The sequence below is a fragment of the Strix aluco genome, chromosome 13 (genome assembly GCF_031877795.1).
Source record: "Strix aluco isolate bStrAlu1 chromosome 13, bStrAlu1.hap1, whole genome shotgun sequence".
In the NCBI taxonomy this organism is placed as follows: Eukaryota; Metazoa; Chordata; class Aves; order Strigiformes; family Strigidae; genus Strix; species Strix aluco.
The window spans coordinates 715,047-739,395 of record NC_133943.1 but is presented as its reverse complement, the minus strand read 5'-3'; the positions used below and the strand labels follow the sequence as shown (position 1 = coordinate 739,395).

The 24,349-nt window shown below is 48.3% G+C and overlaps 1 protein-coding gene across 1 annotated transcript; it reads right to left on the bottom strand.

The window, feature by feature from the left end:
* Positions 1-746: 746 nt before the first annotated feature.
* PRELID2 (PRELI domain containing 2) lies at positions 747-23,856 on the bottom strand. Its single transcript, XM_074838675.1, has 7 exons — positions 23,782-23,856; positions 16,075-16,132; positions 13,508-13,581; positions 11,829-11,989; positions 7,224-7,329; positions 1,896-1,961; positions 747-1,442 (listed from the first exon to the last, which is right to left on the bottom strand). The coding sequence occupies exons 1-6, from the start codon at positions 23,854-23,856 to the stop codon at positions 1,917-1,919; spliced, it is 519 nt and encodes a 172-aa protein (XP_074694776.1). The 3' UTR covers positions 747-1,442; positions 1,896-1,916.
* Between the last annotated feature and the right edge of the window lie 493 nt (positions 23,857-24,349).

Genomic DNA, 24,349 nt, shown 5'->3' with positions numbered 1-24,349 from the left:
GTCCTAAAATTGTACATGGCAGTTCAAATAGAATTAATTTCATAATTTCCTCAAGCACACAAAGCAACAAAGTCAATAAAAATAAACATGCTAATGAATGTATTTGTAATTTTTGTAATCTTGGCCATTACATTTCATAAATATTTACTGTTCAGTATTCAAAGCCCAAATTCACAAGACTCCGTTAACAACCAAAATAAGAAAGATGAGGGAAAATATTCTGTTCCGCTGCACCAGCAGTAAATACGGTCACTTCCTAAGGCCCGTGTCGGGCTCGTTCATCACAAAGCAGGGCTGCGTTTGGCAGGGTGCCTCCCACCCCCGCCACGCAGCAGCGGTCTGGGGCTGTAGGCAGGCGCAGCGCTGGCGTGTGCCACGGGCCGTGGCTGGGCTGTCAGCAGCACGCCCACCGAGCTTCCCAGGACAGCTCAGACCATTACATACGGAAATACGCAGGACCACGGCACTGAGTCCACTGAGAGTTCACATCACATTTGAGAAAATAAAACACAACCCACCCTGAGAAACAGCAAGCCAATCATTTTGCTTTAGGGCAAATAACTGGGTCAAATCTCCACAAAGAACAAACACTGACTCCAGCGGGGCCACCTGTGAAGTGTGGTATTACCCTACCTCAGCAACGGCTATCAAAGACGGTTTGTGCTTATCTAAATTTTAAATGAAAAGTTTAAAATAAAACTATCCTGATGCGGTGTGTGGAACAAAAGGAGGAGAAGAGTATGAGACACTCTTTGTCAGGAACTTTACTTGCACTGAATTCCCCTCCAGGTTTCTTCTTCTATTCAGAAGCAATACGAGAGAAATACTTTCTGAAAGAATTCAAACATATGCAAAACTTGTATTGAGGTGTGTCTTTACAGCTGAAAACAATCACGTTGGCAGGGGTACAACAACCAAGCATTTCCAACAGAGCGATTGGAACCGAAGTAACGAGCGGCTCAGCGGGGAACAGTAACCCCAGTCAGCTGCTGGAGCCGAGCGTCTGTCGGCTGAAGCCCCCGGCGCACAGAGCCAGCCAGCGCCGCGGTGCGCCGGCACCTCCCTGGCAGCCACCAAGCCACAGTGTGACCAGGCAAGGATGTCTTCACGGCCACGAGGGCCAGTCTTGGTTTGCTGCTCTGTGTTCCCTCACCGAATTCTCAGACTCTGGAGATTACAGCACCAATTCACGGGCGGATGCTGCTTCCAAGCTTACACTTGTTCCTCTGTGATTTTCAGGATCAACATCCCCGTAAGCAGTATGATTCCTTAGTCTTTTGTAAAACACCTGCAGTCTGTAGTCATCTTTTCTTCCAGCTGTGCATATTAAACTCTCTTTCCTCCATAAAACGGTACCAGTAAAGTTCAGGAAACAGCCATGGAATTCCAGTGGCAATAAAGATATGTGGTTCCAAGGAAACTCTACGCAAATACATTTTCTTCTGCAAAAGCAGAGAAAATAGGTTTTAGAAGAACATTTATTAGGAAGTAATCAATAGCCATTTGCTCTTGTTCTGAAGCTAATTTAAGAGTTGACCAAATCTTCCCTCCACAGATAATCCCTGAAGATATTACTTTTGGGTAAAAATCCTTAGATAGAACCAATGTCTTACTTCACGAAGAGTATCACACTCGTGATGTATTAACAGAGAGGAAAGGATGAAATACAGGACACCAGAGCCATCTTAATCAACACACTATTCAGAAACTCTGGAACACTATTAAGCCTAACACTGCAGTAGATCATCATTTTTCTTGAAAATTCCTCAGAAGTTGCATGCTATTTATAATGGAAAAAACCCCGTTTACTTGTAGAACTACAAGGAGCACAAGTGCAATAGGTATCAGAAACTCTGACCAATTTTTGCTTATCTATAGACAGATGTTGCACTTACAACTGCCCATTAAGCGCACGGTCACCCACACTGCTCCTGAAGAAGTGTCTCCATTATTTTAATACCCTGGAAAAGAGCACAAATAAATGCCAGTTTTACACACAACTTAAGGATTTGATACATTAGAAAGGGTACCCCACCACATACCAGTAAGGCCTTAAAAAAAGAAGAAATTGCACTTTACAGACCCGCACTACCTCGGCGCGGGCCCAGGCTGCTCAGGGGGACCCCGGAGAGGCCCCTCACAGCTCGCCAGCTCTTCAGAGCCAAGGCTGACAAAGCCAGGGCACTTGATCAGGTCACACATTTTATTAGAGTTCTGCCACTGCTTTGCTTGGACCAAGCCACTCCTCATCCCTGCACCTTGGTAGATCCCTCTTTAACATGGAAATACCACCACTCGTGTTCTTGGCAAGCACTTGGGTGTGCGAGGCTGGAAGCTCCCCATAAAGCCCCTGATTATTTCTATAACGAAGGAAAGCCATATCGAAATGAAGCAAAAAATGCCATCAGAGGACCATGGGGTGAACATCTCTTCTCCGGGACTGATCTGTGAAGGAAGGAGGAAGTACTAAACAATGAACTATTAATTAAAGCAAAATGTAGGTTGAATCCAGGGGTCCTGTTTGTCTGGGGGGTCACTGCAGACGAGCCCCAGGTACTGGCCAACCGGCAACGGCTGCTCAGGGCCAAACCCTGAACTACTTACAGCAGGGCCCCCCTCTGAAAAACATGGGGAAGCCTTCGCCCAAGTGCTCTTCCCACATCAGGGCTACAGACTGCTCCACAGCCAGACACTTCACTATTTTCAAATTAATAAGTTCAAGGTTCAGTACAAAGTGAGAGAGAAGCAGCTTCCTATTTAGTGAAAAGCAAAAACCACTCCCTCTAGGTAAGAAAATCCACAGCATCCCTCCCTCTCCCACCTCTTGGCTCTGTCTGTGTACTGAAATTGTAGTAATTTGCCAACCCCACCTCTAATGTTTGGACAGATCTTGTGGACTGAAGCAAGCTTGGAGCTTAGCTGTAACCTTTGTGGGGCTAAGGCTTACCCTGCTGGGCTCTCTGTTTGTCAAGATAAAAGAAAAACAATTTCTCAGTGTGAGTCACTGTGAGAGGAGGTAAAAAAATACAATTAACTTTAATAAATAGGTCAAGAGAATTTCTTTTCACATCTCTACCAAAAAAATGGACAAGATATTTTATATCTATGAAAACCAGTTCATCTTCCATACCTATTCTGTGTAGAAGACAATAAGCCGACTACCTTACTCTATCAGTCTAAATTGGACCTGCCACTGTTTACAGAATGAAGCACTAATTGACATAAGTGAAGACTCAGGGGTTTGCCTAGGGAATTTAAAAATGTTACTTATTGAATCAATTATGTTCACAGTGTGACAACTGCTTTTTCTTTTATTTCTCCTCATAGCACTCAAAGCAGACTTTTAAAGAAAGTGGTGTTGAGGAAGAAAAGGGGAATGAGAGGGAACTCCATTAAATGAATAAAATACGAAAGGGCAGGTACAAGTCATTACCCAGTATCTTTTCAGCAAGGAACAACTAAATCAAAGCCTAATCAATATATTCCTTTCAACTAAAGTTCAAACACTTAAATCTCAGCCCCAGGAGATCAGGCTTAAAGGAGCTAAATTTACACTGCTTAGAGTGCAATGATGCACTTGAAATGCAGAACAAACATTGCCAACCCATTAAACTCTGCACCTCTACAGCCGCAGCTTAAAAGCTTCTCTGAGGGAGAAGCCACGGAACGGTTCTATTATTCAAAGGTGGAGGTGCTCTGCTGCTCTGAGACGCTCCCCTGCTGCAAGTGTCTACACACAGCCCTCACCGGCAGAACGCCCCGGAGGGACGCTCCAAGGGACGGAGCCCATCGGATTCCCAGGTCAGGAGTGGCTTCGGGTGACTCCTCCTGCCAGCGCCACTTCGTCCCGGCAGCCCACACAGATCACGTCTCTAACACACTCCACATCTTCACCAACCACTGTCAGCTTTAAATAAGAGGTTAAGCGACATACAGGAGAAGTATAAACGGCCAGTTCGAATGCGATGAAGGCAAGGCATCTTGCAGCATGTACCTCATTTCCACTGCCACTACAAAAGCAGGGTAACATTTTAACAGACTAGCAGAAAATGTTATGCTGTCTCTGAGAAGAGCACCTAATACCTTTCTTTCTTTTTGTAACCATGACAAAATATTTTGCAGTTAAGTATTTGTTATTTGAGCTCAGCTCCATCACTTAACAAACACTACATCACAGCCTTTAATTTTTATCTCTGATATACTCAAGTCAAGCAAAAGGGATCTAAAAAAGACACCAAGAAGTGAAAATGACAGAAATGTTGCAACATTTAAGAGGCAACAGATAAAACATCTACCAACATAACCAAAGTTTCTTCCTACAAATGCTCCTTTATTGCGTGGCCTTAAAATCACTCATAACTTTGTCATCTGTACTGCTTCATGCTGGCAGGGATCATCATAACTTAGACACATAAAAACTAATTAGGCCACTTATACACAAATTTTAAAAACTTACTCGCACAGAGGCTGACTTGAGGGGCCACCACCACCCGCCCTGGGCTGGAAACCTCTCCCAGAGTTTGCCTCCAAACTGCGGAGTGCCTGTGCCCTCCGAACGGAGCCAGGCTCTCACCAACAGACCCAACACGGGCTGTGCTGGCAGCTGGGATTTACCAGCGTATCTGCTGAGGCTTTGGAATTATTCAGGAGGAAAGTTTTATTGGCAGTAACATGGATGCACATCAGTCATTAATACCTTTTCTGAACAGGTTAGGAAAAAAAAAATCATAAATGCTGTAATTTCCACCCAAATGCATTAAGAATTCTACAAACAAAAGCAGGGCAGGAGAACTTTATCTCCTATATTTTCATTCAGAGCTGGAATAAAATATGAGAAATGTGACAATTATGAGGAGCCATAAAATGTCACTGTCATTCTGTTAGGCATTAAAAAACCCTACCCACAGAATAGGCTCATATCTGTTACAAAAATAACGATTTAAAAGATCAGCGCCTTTGGTGTCCATGAACAATTTCATCAGTAGAAACTTTTCCTTTACTTTCTGTAAAATAGTTTAATATTGACTGTGTGAATACATGAGCTTTATTGTAGTCATTCACAAAATGTAATATTCATAGGGTATCTTCGCCTGCTCACCCCCTACTCCACTTCCTCTGCCCCCTCACACTGCTGCCTCCCACTATTTCCTTGCTCCCTTATCTCATCTGAGCCTCTCCAAACAGAACGCTGGAGACGTGCACGGCTGCCAGGATCGAGGAGACAAAGCGGGGACCGTGGTTTGGCCTCGCAAGTAACACCCTTCCATATTCCGAGCAATTACAGCAGGTGCAAGGGAAGCAATGGCCTTTGGGTCAGGCTGTGAGGAAAGATGCAGATCAGGTACTGGAAGATAAGTAAATGGAAGCCTGGAGAACGTTTATCAAGCACTGTCATTCATGCAACGTGTATTTTAAAACTTTAAATATCATCATTGTATTGTCATTTACTACATTTGGGTAAAACATGCCTCAAAACTGCCCTACAGCCAAGCCACCAATGGAGAAACGAAATGCACGGATACAGCTGCTGCCTCGGGAGACAGAGGTTTTGGAGGCGGGGGGAAACCAGGCAAGACTGTACGTTTATACCAGATCGGGTGCGCTTCTATTTTTCTTCTTCACAGATCTGCAGACATTGCCAAAATTGCTAAAGGATTTCTAATGCAGCACTGTAGAGATGCTGCGAGCTAGTTTGCTCTATCCGCTAGCTCCGCGCTGCCCTAAGCCAGCAAGCTGCATTTCGCTGCTCACGTCATTGCTTACACTAGCACAGCTGTCTGCTTCTGTCTTACTTTTTTCTTTCAAAGCCACAACAAAGAGATCTTATAGTTATCAGAATAAGCAAATGAATAAACAGCCATGACGTTGGAAATACATTTCCACCGACAGCTCTTGGGGTAGAGGTTCCAAAACCAGCTTCTGAAGCAGAAGTGAGCGGCTGGGGCTGTCAGCCCCGCGCCAGCGGAGAGGAGAGTGCCCGAAGGGACGGCGGGTGCTGCCCGGGCTCCACGCTCCAACCCCCACCACCTTCAGCGTGAGAGAAGACAGGACACTGCTCAGGCCACTTCAAAACCAAACCAAACTCAAAACAAAAAAAACCTGCAACAGGATTAACCACTGGGTCCCCATGACTAATTAAAGAATGGTGTAAGGCATGATCTGAGCTGTGGACATCTAAGTTCATCTGAGAAACAGATTTCTCCATTAGATAATTAAAATATTATAAATAATGGTAAATATAGGTTCATCACAGTCTTGCAGTACATAAGATGCATGAGCCCAGCCATGGAAATGCCATGTTCTCAGGCCCATACATCTGCTTTCATTCATCTGAAACAAGATAGAAACTGGAAGGGGGGAAAAAGAACAAAAAAAAAAGGCAAAAAACCCCTCTTATTTTCTCATTAAAAAGGTGTAATTAAACATTCCTTCCTTCTCTTTCTTGCTCCTTTTTCAGCAGGTGTAAATTTTAAACAGTCTGCACAGCACAGCCTGAACCCCCAAATCTCTTCAAGGCACAAACTTTCAGAGAAGACAACTTCCACACAGCTTCATCTCCCCGTGAACGCTTCAGGAGACATGGCTGTTAAACCCAGTTTATCAATATGACATGACTCCCCGAAACGAAAGGCCTCTGCACGCTCCCTCCCTTGGGATGCTCTGCTGGATAGCTTTTATCCTCTTTCATAATTCTTACTGAAAGACACAACTGTTAAAGTACACAGAACTGCTACAGGGAGATTGACTGTGGCTATTGTAAATACATCAAGCTGCCAAAAAAAATTCTAACATTACTGGAGAAAAATGCGTGACATGATATAAATTCATGTTGACTACTTTTGACTATTTCAGTGTAAAGGTGCTATAGAACTGCAAATTATTATTACAGTATTAGCTGGTACAATGAGGCATTAGGAAGAAGAACTGTTTCAATGCCTGGGGGAAATCAGGAATAAGAATGAATTACAGAAACTGATACAGTCATACATGCCGTGTTTTAAAATGTATTTGAAATGAAACTATTACCATAATAAAACTAAATTAGTTTTTGTTCTGCTTATTCTCTGTAGACAAAAGAAAAGGTCAAATATTTTTTCAACAATTAAAAGATGTAAAGAATCCAGACTTAAAACAACAATTTAGTTTTGAACCCAGATGATCTGGTGATTTGAAAAAAAATAGAATATAATTCAGGGAAGAAATTCCAGCAATAAATGACTTACCTGCTTCACACCTTGTTTTAAAAATGATCGAGCAAAAGCTTCCAACACACAGTTGAGCAAACCTGCCCCCGTAACCGATATTCTGCCTTTCTGTGTGAAGTCTGTCCTAAGAAACAGGAACACAACAGTCTTATTCTTCTGTCTATTTAGTAAAAAGTGTAAACTCTATGTTAGAAAGCTAGTGTTTGATACCCGGGTAAGGGATTCATCTCTTACACATTCATATTTTGTATGACAATCTCAAAGGCAAACCTAACGAGGTGCAGGGGTAACGAGAGGTTTGCAGCGCGCACCTCCCGCGGTCAGCGCTCAGCGCCGCGGAGGGTCCGGCCGGGCTCAGCCCCAGGAAGGGCAGGCGCAGGCTGGGGAAGCCCAAGGAGCGGCCAGGCAGAGGGAGGCCTGGGGCGGACACAGCGGCCATCTCCAGAATCAGCAAAGCCAACGGCAGACACACTGAAAAACGCTTGTGTGATTTTAGAGTCCTCGGGCCACCGTCTCACCCTGGTCAGACAGCGGCAGTGGTGGCAGCGAGGAGAGGAGCCCCCTCCCACCCCTGCAGCATGCGCGGGAACCCGGCACTGCCGATGCCCTCGGCCGGCCACAACCATTTGTTATTTCTGTCAACACCGTTCGGTGAGAAGACGAACGCATGGAGTTCACGTGGAGGAGCTGGAGAACACGAGAAGTTCCCCCCAACCACAGGATGGGTGTCAGCAGTAAAAACCCACCACTGAAATCAGCTGCTCTGGCTGGGATTTATTTATTCATTTTGGAGTTTCACCGTTGTAGGGGACAAAAAGGGGAGGCTCAAGGAAAATATTGATCTCTGATTGATTTCCGTAGCATGCAGCTGGCAATGTGGCATCATTACAACACAGTCACAGGGAGAAGTCTATTAATGAGATCCAACTACTAAATTATTGACTAGTTAAGTACAGCAAATTTGGTCTAATTGTTTTCATGATGGGAGTTTAATTAAAGTGTCTTTAGTATAAAAAGTCTCGCAATATTCTTGTTCAGATAGTGTCAGGGCGAGTTTCCAAAGCCTGCACGGCTTTCAAAACTAAATTAAAAGTTACATCTAATGCAAGGCTCTTCAAAAGAGGGAGCTTTTGTACAGGCGATGTTTTTAATTCCCATCTCCAGCTGACAAGCACTGCTCACGCATGACGTGCATCTCCAGATCGGGAAGACAGACTCTCACCCCGCGCCCACCGCGCAGCCAGAGCCGGCCCTCCCTCGGGCTGTACGAAATGAGGGGAAGTGACGGGTAATAAAGGGAATCCGAGGGCAACCGAGGGATACAAAATGGAAATGCAAAGAAACGCTCCTGGCGGGGAGAGGGAGAGCAGTCAAACCAAAACAGAAGGATGATGGCAAATGACACCAGAGACAACGTTCAAGCTCCACAGGGACTCTCCCCTGTGGAAAGACAGGTATAACCTGCCCAGACACACGGAAACTGGACAGTGCACAGCTCCAACATAAACACGGGCAGTTACAGGGGGGCTCTGCCACTGCCCTTCCCCTCGGGTTTGGCGCTGGGCACTCACAACTCTTCCCATGGCCCTGCCCATCCACGCAGCTGCTGCCCAGCTCAGCGGGTGCCCAGCCAGCGCACGCCTGGCACACGCAGAGCACACTTCATGCACGCTCTGTGTTTCTAGGGCGACTGCGGTGCCCTAGAAACTGCCCCGAACCACAGACGTGCGCACACCCGCAGAGGGGAGCGGCCGACAACACCCGGGCTGCTTTGATGAACTGGTGCCAGCAAACACCTGGGGCAGCGCCGGCAAACAAACACCCCGGACCCTCTGCAGGCAAACGCCACCCGGGTGTGGACCCACCCTGCCTGCAGCTCTGCCTGCAGCCAGGCCTTGCCCACAGGGACTGACCAGCCTTCTCTGGACTTCAGATATCAAGAGGAGATGCTTGTCTATAGCAGCAATGAAATCACGGAAACCAAATAAAAAGTGTCATGGAGGACTTCAGCCAGGGGGATAACACAGGTGCTTTCCAGCCTCTGAATACACAGATACACTTCATCATGCCTTTTTCAATGGTCTATCATTTATTTATAGTAATGTTTGTTTGCTACTAGATCTTTCCAGACACTTATATGCTCTGCTTGGAAGCACGCACAATAATCCACTTTGTAAGAATATGCAGCAGTTGGCATCGCTGTGTTCTCATTTATTTAGGACAAAATAACCACCCGACGTTAAGAGGAAGAACTACGCTGTGGTTAAATTGACTGTTGGGACTAAGCAAGCACCACTTCCACTGCCCCCGTTCCATTAGGGACATCAGGAGGGTTTCAGTCTCCCTTCCCTGACTTGCGGTTCTCTAGCTGAAAACAGTAAAGGCTGGAACTGCCAAGCTCAAATGGGTAAACTAATGCACATCGTCTGGAGGAGGTTCTGCTCAAGGCCTAAGCCACCGGTCCCTGCAGACGCTGCAGACGTTTGATTTTCTACAGCAGATCGGTCTATGGAGTAGCTGGGCTGAAGTCAGCAGAGTTACAGCTTCACCTGAGACGGCAGAAACACTCAGGATTCCCATCGGCACCATCCCACCCCGAGTGGCTGGGACCAGCTGCAGCTCTCCAGAGCAGCAGCCCCGACGCTGACCCCACTGGCCAGGGAAGGCCTGTGGCCACTGCCCCGACACCTCCCGAGCCCCAGGTCCCTCCCTGCTGGGTGCAGAGCCCCACGCACGCCTGGGAGCTGCGGGGAGAGGTGGAGGCAGCTGATCCAGATGCAGGAAGCAGCGTTTTGTTCTCACTTACCAGCATCCCTAACGATGTCATCTTCAAGCTGATTAAACAAACAAACAAACACCCCGCTACAACACAGTGCCTGACTGAGGTGCAGAATTTTCTCATTCTCTTCACACTGTTGAAACCCGAAGAGTTTCAGGAGTTGCTGCTGAAATCTGCCCAGCAGCGCTCACTGGGGGAGGGAGACACATTTCTGTCTGTACTCATGTTACCATCCCTCTCCTAACATCGTTCTCTCTTTAGGGGCATAATGTACAATTTTCCCACGACTCAGGATCACCTGAGCCTCCTCATTGTGTGTTTTATTTCTCTCCAGTGCAATAGTACGCTGCTAATATTATGCCCTTTGCATAATTCCTTCACCTACTCACATGGAAATGTCACCGTACATTTACTACAGGCAGCTGAAATTTCACGCCTGTTTGGCCAGCAGCCTTTGTTTTAGATCCCATTACCCCCGTAAGACTGCTGAGGAGGTGACAGCGGCATGACAGGCACACCCAGGTATCCTGCACGGCTGAGGCCAGCGGGGTCCTGCAGCCACGGACCCACACGGGCACCCACGGCACCCCCAGAGGCACCGGCACCCCCGAAGCATTGCCAGCCTGCGCCAGGGAACCTGCTGTGGCTGCAGTCACAGCCCAGCAGCCGCTACGCCTCGCCCTCCCGACCACCCTACGGTGAGCGTCGTGACACCAACCTCAGGCAACTCCCCTGCACAGCCTGCAGGAGCAGGAGCAGCACGCTGAGAACAGTGTCTTCCCTAAACCGGAACTGAAAAGCCTTGAAAAGGGGGCATGGGCGCGCGGCCGGCTGCAGTAATTAAGAGTTTCCACACCGACAGGCCCAACACCTACAGCTGCGACGCATCTCTTGAGGCGGAGGAAGCCTCAGAGAGTCCCAGCAAACTGCTGAAACAAAACAGTTTAAAGAGCCAGAGGAACGTGTCCTCAAACAGCAACGTCCCAGCACAGGGCTTTCAAAAACCCCCAAGCCACAAGGAATTTCATTTCGTCTGAAGTCTGTGGGTTTTTTCTTAAACATCCTTAGAGCTTTCCAAAGTCACATGGACCTTGCTGGACAACCCTGCCACGCTTCCCAAGGAACATCACAAGGCAAAAGTAATGACTAATCACAAGAGACACCAGAACAAAGTAAGAATTAATGGGATTGACATCAGCTGGAGATAAATCTTTCTTTAAAGATGTATCACATACCTGCTCATTTCAGTGCTACAGGTATTAGAAATTCCACTCTGAACCTGCCATAAATGTGCACAAAGACACTTCTAGGCTCCACGCTGCACAAACACAACGTGTGTGTCCTCCCGGGCACAGTCCCAGGGCAGCTCACACCTCTGGGGCACAGCAGGACAAACACCAGACAAAGAAAATTGCTTGGGAACAAGTATGCCCCACGCCAATGGCTGGCAAGCAGGAGGGAGCTGATAATTTTTAAACCACTGTCCAAGCATCTGTTGGTAGACACGACAGCAAAACGAACGCTGTGGCTACGCCTGCTGTGCAGGAACAGCGGAGCAGCCTTCTATGGCTGCAGAGCAGCACACAGAAATTAATTTTCAGCAATTATTTGTGCTCTGGCCAAAGAACCTAACCTCGTGTCTGAACAAGGCAGAGGAAAGCTACAGGACATCTACAGCTGCTGCTTCAAATGCATTCAAGACATACCAAAGGAATTATTATTCAGACCCCTTTCATTCCAAGCATTCAAAAAGCAACAGCAAACCCATTTTCAGGGCCACGGGGCTGCAGCAGCAGCCCTGAGCCGGCACAGGGGCACTGCTACACCCTGGGCCCAGCACTCACCAGTCCGGATTCTCCAGGCTCTCTCTGAAGACAGACTCCTCGCTCAGGGACGCGTACTGCGTCCACGTAAGACAGTGGGTTTTCATAACCATATATCTCTTCTGCATATTAAGCCAAGATTCCTCTTCCAAGTGGATGTCAGGCACTTTTAAGACACTGACCTGGGAAACAGAAGAATTACAGCTTTTTTTAAAACAAAAAAAGGGTAGAATCACTTCTCAGTGTTTTGAAAGGATTATTAGCCTCAGAGGATACGACTGAGGATTCAGGAGGAGGGCACATCAGCTGCGGTCAGCCCAGGTGAGAACACAACTCCCTCAGCAGCTACCAAAGGCCATGCAAGTGCTCCAAGCTTTAGGGAAGCAGCTCAGTCCCCAGCCGGACTTCCAAGACCACCACAGGCCAACTTACCTGCACTGCTTCGTGCTTCCTGCCTTGCTGCTGACGGGTCATTTATGACAACAAAGGATAAGAGAAGCCACCTCCAAGCAGTCACACGCAAGGCAGCCAAACCTGCCAGCTGAGCCACGAGGGCAGGAGAAGGGCTCGCAGCTCTGTCCGCTCCTGCCAGGCGCAGCGGCAGGCGCCCTTCCCCAGCCCCTTTCTCCCCGGAGGCCTCCTCCTCCTCCAATGGCCCACTTGCCAACACGAGTGACCTTGACCCGGCAAGCGTGGGCCAAAGAAGGGATGAAAAATCTCACCAGTGGTTTATTTACATTCTGCCTCTACAGGGCAACGATATGTTCCCCTTGGCAGGTGAGGCTTGGAGGAGACAAACACATGTTTAGAGGCAAAAACATACAGAGTCATCAGCACCAGGAAAAGAGTACGTGCGCATTTTTAAGCATGCAGGCTGTGAAATACTACAGCTATTTAATCGTGCATGAATGTAAATGTACTTTTCTGCATACAGACTATCTGCTGGAAGACGCTCTGCAAAAAAACAAATAATAAATTAAGGCTAATTCTCCTCCCGTAACAAACTGAAGAAAGGACTGTCACTAAAAGAGACACAGGAGAGACACTAAGGGACTGCACAAGCCAGGTCCTTACGTTTTCTACAGCCTCATCTTACCTTCTTCACAGGGACTCTACGATACCGTATCTAACTTGCAACATGCTATAGGCACATTAAGTATTATTTTAATTCCCTCTGAATTCACTTAGAATGTTTTTGTGAGAGATTACAACCCAATGTGTTCAGGAGCCATGGACCAGACATGCAAAATACCTGAGCTCAGCTTAGAAATAATTACCCAGTCCTGAGATCCACAAGACTGGGCTTTTATAAAAATATCATCTACCACACAAAAGCTGTGAGCATTGACAGCAATGAGACTACTATACTGGGGTGCAGGGAATGGCTGTACTTTCACAGGGGCCCAGGTAACATTTTAAAACAGCTTTACTTTCTCCAGATACAAAAGCTAAAAGCCCATCCCTGTGTGTAAAACAACCGCCACCACCAGTTACCTCTTAGCGTGCTCAAGGCTACAATTTTGTCCATTCAAGTTAAATATAAAATTAGTTCCTAGAGAACTTTTTTCTCTGAACTTCTCTTTAAAAATAACTTTTCTAATTTAAAAAAAAAATCATTAGGAAATGTGATCCTTTTAAACAGGATTAACCACAGTGAAGCATTAAGGTTTTATGACAACTAAATTTCTCTAAGTAGTTACCTTTCTTAAAATTTCAGGAATTACATTCCGGCACGTTGCAATTCTCCTTCGGTAAATAATCCCCGTAGACAAATCTGATGATAAAAGAAAATCAGAAGGGAAGAGTTACAGCAGCAAATGTTACCATTTTTTTAAATAAAAACAAAGTAGTTGGAAGACTTCACAGCAAATGTGCAAGCAGAAATGCTGGCAAATTAACAGAGCACTGGGGTGTTGGTTTTCATTTTGCCTTTTTTGAAGTATAACCCAGTATTTCTGCTGCTTTGCCAGACAGAGGGCTGTAAATAAGTCTGCTGCGGGCACTTCCTGCTCTGCCTCAGGAGGAGGGCATCTGCATCCATCACTGCAAGCCAGACCCCTTACCCGGCGGGTGGTACAAACACTGTGCTGGCATTTCTCCTGGTGCTCCCGGGCAGCAAAGCAGCGCAGGCAGTGCCAGCGCCAGGCTGCAGGGGTGCCCCAGGCCTCCCTCCCGCGGCCTGGGCAGGGCCTGGCAGGACCCACGGGAGAACCCTGCTCCCGCAGCACCGGGTGGACGATGACAGGGGTGGGACAAAAGCTCGGGCAACTCAGCCACCAGACCAACACACAGACTTAAGCTTTAGTTTACTTCCATCCCCTCCTCAATTTATATTCTCAGGCTCATTCTCGGGGAAAACACAGAGTGTGAGATTTACAGAACAGTCCTGTCTCATCACACATTTATTTTTGTATTGAGTTGGACCCAGTGACAAGGACAAAACTATCTATTAGGAAACAAATTACAGTTATTTAGTATCTCAAAAAAACGGTTGGCTTTTAGAATCACTTTGCCTTTTAATATTTAATGACCCAGATCAAGAACAGAACGCTACCGAACAAGAAGCCAACTGGCAGGCAGCCCAGGTTAAAGACTTCTCCAAGATAAAAGAGTACCTTCTCGAACAGTTGCATTTGGTGGGATCTGTGAAATGAAAACTTCATGGGCTTTGGTTTCCAGAGCTCTAACAAACACATCACATCAACAATATGAAGCATCTCCATGCAACATAGAGCAGAAAAGCATTCTCTGGCAAGAGTGGTTTACTGCATCTGAAGAAAACAGCAACAGCAGCACTAACACTCAGCCTTCCTGAATCTCAGGGCAACCTTGCTTAGAAAGAGAGCATAAGCCTGGAATTAAGAGCCACCATTAAACCTGAGCTGCAAGACAGAAGACATCTCTAAATGTATGATAAAGAATTTAGGGACTAAAACTTGAGGTATTAAAGCATTTGGGACTAAAAATTTAAAGTCTAGAAGTTCCTATTTCATCCCAAATGAGTATTGGATCACAGTTCCCATAATAGGAAGAAAGATGGTTATTTCTGCACGAAGTCCTAAGGTCCTGGTTTCCCATGTGGTGGCATAACTGTTTAAAACGTGCTCCACACAGGCATGTGATGCTCGGGGGGCTGGAGCACCCCCCTGTGAGGACAGGCTGAGAGAGTTGGGGGGGTTCAGCTGGAGAAGAGAAGGCTCCGGGGAGACCTTAGAGCGGCCTCCCAGGACTGAAAGGGGCTACAGGAAAGGGGGGAGGGACTCTTGATCGGGGAGTGTAGGGATAGGATGAGGGGGGAATGGGTTTAAACTGAAAGAGGGGAGATTTAGATGAGATCTAAGGAAGAAATTCTTCCCTGTGAGGGTGGAGAGGCCCTGGCACAGGTTGCCCAGAGAAGCTGTGGCTGCCCCCTCCCTGGAAGGGTTCAAGGCCAGGTTGGATGGGGCTTTGGGCAACCTGGGCTAGCAGAAGGTGTCCCTGCCCGGGGCAGGGGGGTGGGACTGGATGGGCTTTAAGGTCCCTTCCAAACCAAAGCAGTCTGTGATTCTACGTTACTTTAAGTGCCTAATTGCAAGCATTTCCAGCAAGCCCAGCAACAGGAAAACAAAAATCCACGTGGTACCGGAAGACTTGATCTGACAACTGCGCCCTGACCAGAGCAGATTTATTTTCCTGTCAATATGACTGGGAAACAGTAACATCTGATTTTCGCTATTTCAGGAATTCTGACTGATAAAGCAAGAGACTGAGGATCTGTGATCACTTTCTGTCAGCATCCTACAAGGCCACCACGCCAGTCTCTGATCCCTGAAACTAACCCCTCACGTGGCAAGTGAAACAGCAAGCGATCCCTCCAAAGGCAGGGATCATGAAAGCCAAGTAGTGGGACGCCTGCGGAGCGCCCGAGGCTCGATCCGCACAGCTCACGGTGCTTCCTTCCAGGGGCCTCACGCCTGATCTGTAGAGCACTGCAGATGGAAATCATCACAGAAGCACCAAGGAACCGTACAACAAAAGAACATACTACAGAGAAACCAGCCTCAGAATAAGCTGAAAATTCAAATACTTAATGAGGTTAAACACACGCTTTGGGGGGAGGGAGCGGGTGGTAATATTTTCTTCGTCCTGCTTACACAATGCCCAGCATGCAGGAATGCCAGGCATATCTGCAGTGCCCTGCTTCTACCGAAATACAACTATTACATAATTAATTTTAAAGGTTATGAAAAAATTTAATTAGCTCTGTAAGAAAAGTTAGGCAGCTTACCTGTTTTCTCTTCCACTGTTTCTACAGCCATGACGTGTTTCTCCATGGGACTGGGATACTGGGATAAAAATGCATAGGGTAAAGATTACCACTTCTCACATGGGTAAAAGAAAATTTCTAGCTGTCACTTGTCAAGTCAGAAGCAGTTTCACAGCTTCTCGCAACAGGTACGAACTGCCTGGTATTAACAGCCTGCAGTTTCCATTCAAGTTAGCTGAAAGGAAGAATTTAGTAAGATTAGCTTAGTAAGATTAGAAAACAAACAGAAAACCCACTGCTATGAGAAAAATCACTTGGAGGAGAGATACTAGCTTTTGCTGCAGCCTACAGACTTCCACACACCCTCCACACCACAGAAAGGAAGACACGAGCTCCTGACCCACATCACAATTTTCACACGAGGGCTAAGCAGAGCTCTCAGCAGTGTGGCAGCTCCACGGGCCAGAGCCCCCCGTGCCGCACTCCGCAGAGAACAACAGCGTCCTGAGTTTCTGCAGCAAGCTCGCTTCTTGTCACTGCTGCTAAGCACCATCAGCCACACAACCTACTTCCTCACGCAAAAAGCTGGAGAGCACAGTGCAACATCCCCTGAATGCAGAGTCTGGTCCATAACACTGCACTGTCCTGCCAAAGCTGCCCGAGGAGTGTGGCAGCAGGACATCACTTCGGACTGCAGCGCGGGTCCACCCTGGCAAGAGGGCACGCTCTGCCGCTCTGGGGCTGGCCTGCAGCAAGGGTAAGGGATTGTCACTGCCTCTCCCTGCTCCGGGTAACCTCACTTTCCTTAGGCTGTACAGGCAAGTCATTTCAAGGCTGGAAGAAAGAGATTCTCCCTCCCAGACCCCCACTGAAAAGGAATTATGCCAAAATTGTTGCCTGTAAGGCAACATCCTGTGTAAGAAATGTATGCACAAGAACAGGACTTCGAAGGATGAGCAGTCTATTTTGGAACTTACAAAACTCTTCTGGCTAGAAATCAGTCATAGAAGGCTACAAGGACCTTACTCTCCATTGTAAAAAGCAATCAACATTCACCTGAATAACGAACTGTAAATTATAAAGCACGAGATAATTTACTGAACTCAATACTCGAAAGTTACTGTAACTTCCATGCTAATACAAATGCCAGACTGAAGAAATACAGACCACCAGATTGACATTAAACAAAATACAAAGCTTTAGGAAAGGTGAGGAAATTGCATTTTAAGGCCAACTCAGTTCAGGTAATGCAATTATGGTATGCAGTAATAGGTGCTCCACAAGTCTGATATAAAAGAAATCTTGGGTTCTAAGCTAAAAAGGTCAACAACTCCAGAACAGACTGTTCTATAGTCCAGCTTTACTATTTGTTCTTATTGGAGAAGAAAAGTTGATTTTTAAAGTGCAAGGTTTTCAAGTCCTATTCTATACAGAAATTGGAGGCTTCTCCACAACGTGCTGCTTTGAAATGGCAGTAGTGGCATAATTACGTTATCAATGTAACTTACACTCTGTAAGGCCCAATCGTGTGAAACAAAGAGCCATTTACATAAATCTTTCACTAAATAGCAGGCTCTATTACCCCAGTATTTAAACAGAAATAGACTCAATTTCCTACACAGCACAGTAAAAGAAATAACATTGCAAATCTACGAGCAGATGTAATGGCTAAGGAGAGTCTAACAGCCACAAAAATAGCGTTTCCAGCCAGCCACAGCCTCCCTGCAAGGCTTCCATTCCCCAGGGACGCCAAAGCTAACAGCAGCAGAGAACAAAGAGATCTCAGCCTGGCTGTTATTTCAGCCCTGCAGTAACTCAACCCCCGAACCCTCCTTCCCAGCACCAGAGGCACAGGACTCCCATCCCTGTCCAAAGGGCTCCTGCTAGCCCAAGGGCTTCAGCCCTGCCCTGCGGTCTCCTTGCCCCGGAGAGCAAACACAAACTGCCCTGCGTCACCTCTCCTGCTGAGCACGGGCACAGGCAAGGCCCTGCCACCCCTTCCAAAGTGACACATGATGCTGGCTCCAGCTCCCTCACCCCCAGCTCCTTGTGCTGGGCCACAGGACAGAGCAAGGACGTCCAAAACCTGGAACTGCCTGGGGAGAGGTGGCTACTACTGTGCTGCTACCCCACAGCCGTGGCCAAACGTCGTGGCTCCCACCATGACACGAAGGGCACGCCTGTGCCAGGAGAGAGGCCTCGGGATGCTGAGACCGGGATGGGCTGCCGAGGTGCTCCCGCCACGCGTCCCTGGGAGCTCTCAGGGCACAGCTCCCGTCCCCTCAGCCCGCGCTTTGCAAACCACCTCCGGAGAGGGTGCCCAGAGGACGGGCAGCAACTGCCTAGCAGAGTCCGGCAGGGGTGTGGAAGGGCAGCGTTCCTGCCTGCTGTCGGGGCGGCGGGACAGGCAGGCCAACGAGCCCCGGCCCGAGAGCCGCCAGGGCAGAACCGACATGCCCCGAGCGCCCAGCGCCGCTCCCGCCTCGCCGGCGGCACCTGGCGAGGAGCCGACGCCATCTTGTGGCCCGGCCTGCAAGCGCAGGGCACCCGCCTCGGGCGGGCCGCGGGGGGACAGCCCGGGCAGGGGGACACAGCCCAAAAAGAGGGGGGACACAGCCCAAAAAGAGGGGGGACACAGCCCAAAAAGAGGGGGGACACAGCCCAAAAAGAGGGGGGACACGACAGCCGAGGGGCTCTGCCTGTCCCCCGGCCAAGGCAGGCCTGAGCACGGCCCCTGTCCCGGCCTGTGCCGAGGGGTCCCACCAGGAGAGGCCCAACGCGACCTCCTCATTATTCTGGGAAAGCATGAGCGGAGAGGACCCCCGAGGCCCACCCACCTACCTGATACAGGAGCAAATCGCATCCCTCTCCTTGCTTAGGGGCCACCTTCACACCTGGCCTTCCTTAAACCCTTCCCAGAGCGCAGCCCACCCCTCTCCTACATGTCAGGCTGCACCTGGGGAAGGGCAACTCTGAACGCTGTAACCCAAAATGCTATACTTTTATGAAAAAGAAACAGCTATTCAGACGAAGGGCGCACATTTTTCTTTAAAAAATTAAATACTTCCAATGAGTTCCTGTAGTAAATTTCTTTCCAGATTGATTTGCTTATTTTACAGACATTTATCCTCCATCGCACCAAGAGGACCCCAAACAAATTGGCAACAGCAGAAGCCACGAAGCTGACTTTGCCTTTAAGCTATCCATAGCTTTGAAATTACTTTTTTCTACCCTGGCTGCTGGTCATGAGTGTTTCCTGAAGACGTCAGAGCCCGTTTTACAGACGCAGAGTGGCAAGCGCGGTACCAGCACGCAGCAGTTGGGAAGCACCGAGACTCGCGCCTCCAGAAACCCCTCAGCACCCCAGCACGGGGGTACCCGGGCGGTTACGGGGTTCCCCCTTGTTGCACGCCTACCGGAATCAAAGCACTGCATTCTTCTCTTGCGAAAACCTGACAATTATAATTAGATAAAGAATTCCTGTACTCTCATTCGGTCTTCCTGCAAACGTATTGATTGCTATTTGTAGGAAACAACAAGCAGAACTGATTGCATTAGTTATTATTCTGAATCCAGGGAATTAAGACCCCCACACACCTCTCCTAACTGGAACGTGTACGATCATTTATCAAAAGCAGCAGTTCCTAACCACAGCAATGTTTCTTAGAAGTTATTTGAGGGAAATAGCAGGCCTGGAAAAGCGGCACTGTGTTTAGCAGCAGAGAGAAATCACTGCAGGTTACACATAATGATTTGTACAAAAATGAAATATTTCAAAGCAATGAAGGGCTGGTTTTACATGCAAGATCAAATGAAGCCCACATAAATCAAAGTGACAGCTTCAAAGACTTGCAAAAAATAATAATATTTAAATTCATAAATATTCTGATTCTTTCTTTTTTAACAGCAAGGAAATGAAGCAGTGACACTGTAAAATCAGCTAAACCTTTCCAGATTACTCCACTTTGCTATTGGTTTGGAAGGGTGGTGGTTGTGAATAAACGTAAATTAACCCAAAGAAAAGTCCAGCAAACCCACTGCACAGATTACTTGCTGTGATAAAGACTGATAAATACAAAAGCCTTTCACATACAGATACACTTATTTCACATATAAATCAATTTGTCATACTTGAACTAAATGTTTGATTTACAGTTCATGGGCTCACTTTAGAACAACACCTGCACTAACCTAACGGTCACCCCAGCAGAAACCGCTCTCTGCCCTGGCAGGCTCAGCCCCTGGGCAGGGAGGGGGCAAGGCTCCCCTCGGCGCCGCACCCACAGAGGTCTGAGAAGCCTCTGCAGCACAGCAGCTCCCAGTACATCCCAGCGACCCCCCAGTACCCCCTCGAGATCATGCTCTGCTGGTGCTTGCCCTCCCACACCAACTATGGAGGGGCTGTTTTCTCTAGAAACACATGGCAAAGGCAGAATATTTTCTAGCATATTTCTGAACCGACATACAAAAATATATACCCCCATATCTGTTGTAGCAGGCTGTCCATCTGATCACCACCTATTTCTTACTGACTCTACGTAATGAAAGCGGAGGACGCGTCTCTGCGGTAAGAGCACATTTCTAGAGAAGCCGCATGTAATTCTGCTGCAGAGCGCAGTGATGTTTTAAACCTAACTTGAGAGATGCACGAGAGGGAGGGGGGTCAAAAAAAAAAAAAAAAGAAAAAAAAGCCCACACTGACACCTTCCGCAGTCCGACTCCTGCACTCCATCCCCAGAGACCATAAATTGCAGCCAATACACAAAATGCCCCAGTCAGAAATCCCACGAACTGCCTCATGAGCCAGGAGATGTCTTGGCACAAACACGCCCTTGAAGAACCCCGACTGCTTTGGTCTCCTCCCAGAGCACGTCTGCTTGCACCTTCCCACCCTATTTTGCAACATAACAACATTCAAAGGTTCAACTCGCAGAGTCGTAACAGAAATAACAAGAGCAGGAGCCCTGAAGTCAACTTTAACTACGGCATTTATGAGTAACTGTGGCAATTATTTTTTCAATCATATCAAATTCCTGGTTAAAAGCATGTGATGCACTTTGCTGCCACATACAAATGAGGATTATTTTAACCTTTCTGCTCTGTGCTTCTGGCTGTCATAATTAGCCTCACAATTCACCTCCAGCTGCCCTTCTCAAGTTATATAGAAGTATACTACAGAATAAAATTTCTATTTGCATTCCTACTCTGGTTCAAATCTTACACAATGAAAAGCACTGTTTCTCCTCTCACCTCTAATTGCCTAACACTCAAGAAAATCAGCGAAAGGTGGCCCTGACTTCTCATTCCAAGCTTGTTCAGATTTTTCCAATGAGTATTTCAGAGCATATCCACTGGTTAGCCATAGTGTGGCAGTCTAAACTACACGGTGAGCAAATCTGACTGCCCAAGGTTGCCAAAGATACAGCTCAGGATTTCTGCAGCTGGGCAAGAGAAAAAAATGTTTGCTTTTTTGCTCTTTTTTTTTTAAAAAAAAAAAGAAAACCTTAAATGCATCTTTGCACGGTCCTATTCTAGGCCAAAAAAAGAACAGCTGTAGATGGTTAACAGAAGCAGAAGAGAAACAGAAAGATTCCAGACTAAGCATCTTTGCCTGTATTTGCTGTTCAAAGTTCTGGTGTTCTGGTTTGTGAGGAAAGAATTTCACATACATTAACAGTTTGGTTTTCAGTACACGGCATAACACCACTACAGGGATCCAATTCCATTTTCTACCAAGCCATCGAACTCCAGAAAAAAAAAAAATAGGCAGTCAATTAAAACAGAACCACACCACCACATTCTCCTAGAGATTCATGTTCTCCTCAGCCATTTCCTCATGAGGTGGACACTGGCGACAAGAAGCTAACCCCGCTGAGATCGCATGCAGAAGCCTGGTGAGTTCAGCGAGGCCAATGCAGCTTTACAGGCTTTCAGCAAACAGGAAAAACTTGTTATTTCTCAGTAGAAGTGCACATACCGTCTTCCACTCCTACCCTAACCCATAAAACCAATCCAGTTTCCAAGGATCTGACCATTTTTAATAAAAGGTTGCTTAGCAAGGGGCATTCTCTGTCTCCCAGTGGGCAGCAGCAGGAGCAAGGCTGCACACCACAGGTCATCATGGCACCGCTGATGAAGGAGAGTTGTTGGGGCTGCCTCGGCTGCAAGCGAGCGCCCGGGGCACCCACATTCACCCGCAACAGCGTTCAGCCCGGTCCTGCTTCAGTCGCACCGCTGCCCGGGTGCCAGAGCTGGCCGGGCTCCTGGCAGGCAGGGACGCTCCCGGTTCCTCTCGGCACTGCCTCCAACAAAGCCAGACCTCCGCTAACAGGAGACAGAGAACTGGCAACTGGCTGAGACAAAAAAATCCTTCCTTGTGTTTTAAGTTGGTTGCATCAAGGATGAATTTAGCCCAAAGTCAACATTTGTTTAAACATCTTGTCCTGCTGAGAACATTCACAAACCCATGGGGGTTTGTGCCAAGGAAGTGCCCTGTGCTATACAGCTGCTCGGTTCTATACTCGGTGTTTAAACACATGCGGCCAAAACAAATATAATGGGGCCAGCTCTATTCTTCACCTTGGTGTTCATAAAAACTACTCACAGCTAGAGGGCAAAAGCCCAGCATCAGCCTGTAATAAAGATTAGAATTCATCCCTATTTCTGCGCTACAGTTCAAAGGAAAACACCAACAAAAAGGACAGTTTTGATGCACAGCTTGGAGCTTGGGTCTGAGAGACAACAGTGCTCAGAAGGAAAATTTAGCAGGATGTTGTTTTGCTGGGAGCAGATGCAACACCGAAACGCTGTTTACCTGCCATTAACACAGCCTGCTGCCACTGCAAAACATTTTCATTTTAAAGCCTACTTAAAAGTCTAATGACTGTTGCACTGCTAGGCCAAAAGCCGTACTGCGCCAAGCAGCGACACAGGGGTTCGCATTCTGCAAGGACAGAAAACCAGAATTCATTTCCACTGATCTGATCTTTGTTTCAAACAGATCCCAGCCGCCACAGCAGAGCCGCTGGCAGGGCAGGTGCTGCCGTCGGGGCTGTGCACATCCCCTGTGCCACGGGGCAGCCGCGCCGTCCTGCTGCCTCCATCGCCGCTCCCAGACCGGCGCACAGTGCCTCTGGAGCCGAGCCTGGGGCAGGATTTGGCCGCTTCGTTTCCCACTCAGGCACCACACTCTGCAGGCAGTGGCGAGGCTGTTTCTGGCCGAGCAGAACGGCACTGCCTGCCCTGTCGCCCGCTGGAAGCCACCGCGGGCAAGGCCGCGGGACCCAGCCCGAGCACCCCGGGGTGCCAGGCGGTGCGAGGGCGACCAGAGCCTTGTAAACCAGCACCTCGGGCACAGCAAGGCAAGTTTTCATCTAAGTGTGAAAAAAGCTCTGATAAAAGAGGGAAACAAAGCTTTCAGCTGCAGAAGGGCCCCGCAGACCAACAGGGCCCCAAAGCGGGACCCACACGAGGGCACGGTGAGCCCTGCCCGGGCCAGGCCGCCCCCGCTCCGCCGCGCTCCCCACGTCGGTTTTGTCTCTCACGGACAAGATTTACGGTTTCCCACGCAGCCACCGCGCGAGCGGGACTGGAGGGAGGCTGCTGAAGAGAGACCCGGGGCAGAGCCGGCGGCTGCCGCACGAACTAGAAGGACGCGGAGCGGCCCCGGGGCGAGCAGGGCCCGCGGCCCGGCCCCGCCGTGAGGCGGTCCTGCCCCGGCCCGGTTACCTTTCGGAGGTAGCTGGCCACCACCTGCTCGAAGGGGTACCGGTACACGCGGTGCACCTCCACCGTCACCCCCATGGCGAGCTCCCGCCCGCGGACCGGCCCCGGGCTCCGGCCCGGCCCCGCTGTCGGCCCGCCCCGCCGGCCCGCCCCGCCCCGCCACCATCTTGTGTGCGGCCGGCGGGAAACGGGCCCGGCGCTGACTGGTAGCATTGGCTAGTAGCCACGGCTAGTAACTGTGCTGGGAGCGCTGGCTACCGCACGTATGGGGACAGGTCCGAGGGCTGGAAGCTTGGCCAAACAAGACTTTGAAGCGTGGTCAAGTTGGCCTTGATTAGCAGTAAATTCATCAGAATAACCCTAGACAATAAGCAGAACGTCCTGGACCACCGAAGAGAATGTCTGGGATTGTGTTGAGGACGACTTGACAACCTGGCAAAGTGACTGTTTGATTAACTTGGCAATGAAACTAACTTTTGAGTGTCCTGACAGTGAATTACCTTCATTATAATACTAAAAAGCACACCCACGGGACAAAAAGCCCCCTGCCCAGGTTAAGAGCCTTCCCCCG